This window comes from Diadema antillarum, unplaced genomic scaffold, assembly GCF_040938485.1.
Source record: "Diadema antillarum isolate AM-2024a unplaced genomic scaffold, OU_Dant_1.0 seq00001098_RagTag, whole genome shotgun sequence".
NCBI classification, from domain to species: domain Eukaryota; kingdom Metazoa; phylum Echinodermata; class Echinoidea; order Diadematoida; family Diadematidae; genus Diadema; species Diadema antillarum.
Window position 1 is genome coordinate 1,124,229 of NW_027271915.1, and position 4,505 is coordinate 1,128,733.

Consider the following 4,505-nt stretch of genomic DNA (forward strand, 5'->3'; position numbering starts at 1 on the left):
TCACCAGAGGGGGAGTTTGCAGATGAACGACTCAACGGTGAACTCGTTCTCGATCCCACAGTGGAGATCGTTCCAGTTGTAACCGAACTTGGTGTTGAACGACACACAGTCCTGATTGCCGTCATAATTGTTGGGTTGGCCCGATCCCCAGGAGGTGAAAGTCACGTCAGATCCATCGCTCCATCTCCACGCGCCCTCAACGTCTTCATCGGTAAGACCAATCCATACTCTGGTAGCCACCTGAAGAGGGAAAAACATTAAAGAGAAATTACCACCTACATAAATAGTTTCAAATAGGTACAGAACAAATAAAAACACACAGTCAAACAAATTTACAAGTGTAATTAAGTTTCAGGAAAATCTACAATCCTTTAAAGTTATGGTGTTTTTAAAGTTTTGTTTACATGACTGGACATATCCGTATTCAGTCATCGCGAGATAAGAAGACTAGAAAACAAAATTAATGTCACAAAAGTTGAACAATAGTTATAAAGAAAGGGTACGGCAATTCTTTTTATTGCCGTTAATTTGTTTGAGACATCGTCGACATCGCAGCAATGTGATGGTCACATGACGGTACGTAGACCAATCATTTATGCCATTGATGAGGAAGTTCCAAAGTCAACATACATACCAACGTGGTGACCACCACAACCCGAGAATTTCAGGAACACTGCTGTTATAAACTATTAAACAAATCTGAGATTCAGTATACTTATATTTTATTGAAACTGCCATGTATACACGTGTTGCTAATGACGGACTGTTAAAAACAAAATGAGCAAGAGTAACATTGATGGTGAGATGTTTATGATCTTAAAATGTGATGATATGACACTCAAAAACTAGTCGCTATTGTACGCTTTCAAGGTCGCAGTTTTTCTATTATATTTGTGCACATGAGTATTATTAAAGAGCGAACCTGTATAATGGAAGCAATGGCGCGTGGGAGAGTTATTCCACAAACGTGGGCATGAGAAGAGACAGAAAGACATTGGAAGAGCAATTGTAACAATAATAGAATGGTGTTATTTACTCAATGATGACCTCTTCAGTATCATCACTATGCTTTCCTGGTTTCATGACATTTTGCTCCTGCAGCAGTCGCTCCCGTAAAATATCTGCACGCTATTAAAGCCAAACATAAATTCTGCACCCACAAAGATAACCCTATTAAACTCTATAATCCCAATTCCCACATCAAACCAAACCTAAAACCCTATCACAACCCCAACCCTTACCCATGGAGAAAATAAGGCCAGAGCAATTGCCACGTCACCTCTTCCATCCAAAGGGTACTTATTATCAACTCAGCATTGCCACTGAGGTAATTGTTTCCACACCGTCCTGTGTCGAAAGGGACGTGATAATTATCATTGGTAAAACATCTTCACCAAGAACGTAATCACAGGACTCGAACTCGGGTCCTTCAAAGGCAAGAGTCTTATCCATTAGAACATAGTGATCCCCCAAGAAACTTACTCTCTTGTTTCGCGTGGTATCATAGAGTACTGTGAGGAAGTCGTGCTCCTCTTGGGAGTGGATTGAAGCCAGATGCCCCAGGCTTAACGTCTTCGTTTCCGAACACGGCACGGAGAAGCCACGGCAGTGCATCTCTGCAACATCCCAGGTCACGTTCTCGAAAGTAAAGAATCTGTCACAATTCAAAGAGGAAATGTAATCCATAGCAACTAAAAGACAAAGGAAAAAAAAGAATACTGCATTTCAAAGTTGTCTTTACGGTTCGCATATTGAAAGTAGGCCCTAAATAGGCAGGATGGTAAAATACATAATTCGTGACAAACGGACGCACACTAAGAAAGTTATGGGATTTTGAATGGTCGCGATACGTACAAAATAGTGCTAATATTTGTGATAACCACATAATAGCAGGACCGTGGAGAGATCAATTAATTCTACATCGTTGTTCTTTTAAAGCTAAAATAAATAACAGGGGAGAAAATTCGGGGGAAAAAAGAGATAGAAAGAAATAAGCGTTAGAAAAACCCATGACCGCTCGAGGGCTATACGCATCCACTTATCATTTCCACTAAGTAGAGGGGGATCATTGACCTTTGACACAACCAGTCACGAGCCTTTCAAGAATGCGGTTTTGAATGTTTTATCAAATCAATAACATGAGCCTGTATTCTTCCCATCAATGGAAAAAAGGTTCTCGTGGAAGATTCCTCCCCAAAGCCTTTTCTAAGCGGATGTTCAATTTTCAAAGGCGAAGCACACTTGCCATATAAATACACTCAGCAAAAAAAGAAAGTAAACACTTTTCAAGTTTATATTTCTCATAGAATTTTTGGCTAAATATTAATGTTTTACATACCATATGAAAGGTAATTTAGGTGGCTATCAACGTGGCAAGTCAATATACGCTTGAGTGAGTACTTTTGTTTTTCTCTTCCAAGGCACAAAAGTAAAAATTGCAAAAATGAACAAGTTGTCACCATCATGCGTAAATGCTCTTCCATGTTACAATAAGAACAAAAAACAAATTTAACACAATAAAAAACATGAATTCAGGGGCAAAAATGCACCTATGATCTCTGTAATATCTTTGAAGCTCAAAAAGTCAATAAAGGCTAAAGATAATGGAGGAAAATGAAAAAAATTTCTGTCAAATCCAAATTTAAATGAAATGAGAAAAGAAGCAATTTTAACAAAAATGGTAGGATTTTGAATTGATTCATCTCAAATAAGGAAAATTGTAAATTAGCTTTGGTTCTTGCATTTGTCTCATGAAGTTTTATATTACTAAATTGAATGAATGAGGTAAAGATATTCTGCTCATTGAATAACTTTTGTGCCCTCCGTATGTCATTTGAAGTTTGAGTTAACAGAATATTCTTATTTTCTTTCCTTAAGTTTCCCACTTTGATTTTGCTTAAGGTTATAAAAAGATAAAGACAACGATTATCCTTGCTATCTTAAAGGGCATTTGCAAATGAAAGACAATACGTCAATTTTTGCAATTTTTACTTTTTGTGCTCTGGAGGACAAAAACAAATGTGTTTACTCATGCGTAAAGTTTCCCTTTATATTGACCTACTAGGTTAAATAATCAATTGAATTACCTTTAATATGGTATATAATACAATGATTTTCTTCAAAATCTGCAATGAAAAATATGAACTCAAAGAAGTGTTTACTTTCTTCTTTTGCTGAGTGCATTATATTTTTTATCTCGAGGCTGTACAATAAGGCCACATGCGTATAATATTTCATGGCATTCAAGGCCAAACGGCGTAATGATATGTAGTGGTATAGTACGGGTCCTATCTGTGGAGGACCTACCAGCATGTATGAAGAGTGATTATACATTGTAATTCAGTTGACCTGTCGCTCTGCTGAAGAATTCTGCGTTTTCCTTAGTACCTACTTGAAGCATTTGAAACTGACATAAATGTTTCTCAAATGAATCTATTCTAATCTAAATACGGTGATCAGGCGTCAGACAGTTTAGTAACAGCAGGCCGAAATTGCAAGGTGCGGACAAAGCGTTACAGTAAATTCCGAACGTTCGTTATTCTGAAAAAAAAAGAGAGAAAGGTTCGTTCTTCGGACTTTGATTTGTTTTCGAATTATCGAACTTTCAGAATAACTAATTTATTTCTAACGGTTCGTAATTCCGAAATTAGAGCGAGATTCGTTATTCCGAATCTTCTTTAATCCGAAAATAAAGGAGAGTCCGTTCTTCGAACTTTATTTTATTTTGAGAATATCGAGCTTTAGGAATAACAATTTCACTGTCGGAATAACGAACCTTATTTCAGGACATCGAACCTTCAGAATAATGCCAGAAACAACGAACCCTGTAGCTGTTTCATTCTCTGATTCACGAAAATCGAGGTCTAGGTAATTTGTGTTTTTAGGAATAGGCCTAGGTCCTTTAATACCTATTTCAAAATGTAACTGATACCGCGTGAGCGACACCTCTCAACTATTTCTATAAAAAAAAAATCCTTCTCAAAATTACCCTTGCCCATTGATTCTTTGATGATAATAATGTTAATGGAAAGCAAAATGACAGAGATTATGTAGGAGTAAAATAAGAATGGCTTACCGGTAGCAATTATCACCAAAGGGGGTCCAGAACGGAGGGCACCCACAAGCGCTTGCCGACGACGACGGGGGAAGCGTCACCAGCAAAGCCGCAGTAATGGCCAGGATTGATTTCAAGATCGCCATTGCTGTAAGAAATGGAATTCGTAGAATAATGGTGGATCTCTGCTTATGTTTCAGACAGCACTATATTTCTGTATCGACAACTCGCACATAATATGTCACGCTGATTGTATATACATGTAGGCCCTACTCTAATTTTGAGTCTGCGGAATATTAAAGCTAAAAGCATATTATCCGATCTAGGCATTCAAATCAAACACTGACAGTTATATTTCAACACTAATGTTTCTTCACATGGTCTTAAAAGAAAAGAAAAGAAAAGAAAGAAACATACTTGCAAACGAGAGTCAAATTTGTATTAGTTTTAT

General features: G+C 37.3%; 1 protein-coding gene across 1 annotated transcript; it reads right to left on the reverse strand.

The window, feature by feature from the left end:
* On the reverse strand, window positions 1–4,200 carry LOC139743600 (echinoidin-like). The gene is made up of 3 exons (XM_071654074.1): window positions 4,076–4,200; window positions 1,483–1,654; window positions 1–240 (listed from the first exon to the last, which is right to left on the reverse strand). The coding sequence occupies exons 1-3, from the start codon at window positions 4,198–4,200 to the stop codon at window positions 1–3; spliced, it is 537 nt and encodes a 178-aa protein (XP_071510175.1).
* Window positions 4,201–4,505: the final 305 nt, after the last annotated feature.

Excerpts from the sequence above, each read along its gene's own strand:
- LOC139743600 (XM_071654074.1), bottom strand. The coding sequence starts at position 4,200 with ATGGCGATCTTGAAATCAATCCTGGCCATTACTGCGGCTTTGCTGGTG. Across the intron at positions 1,655-4,075 it reads TTTGGTGATAATTGCTACCG|ATTCTTTACTTTCGAGAACG; the intron begins GTAAGCCATTCT and ends GAATTGTGACAG. Across the intron at positions 241-1,482 it reads ATACCACGCGAAACAAGAGA|GTGGCTACCAGAGTATGGAT; the intron begins GTAAGTTTCTTG and ends TTCCCTCTTCAG.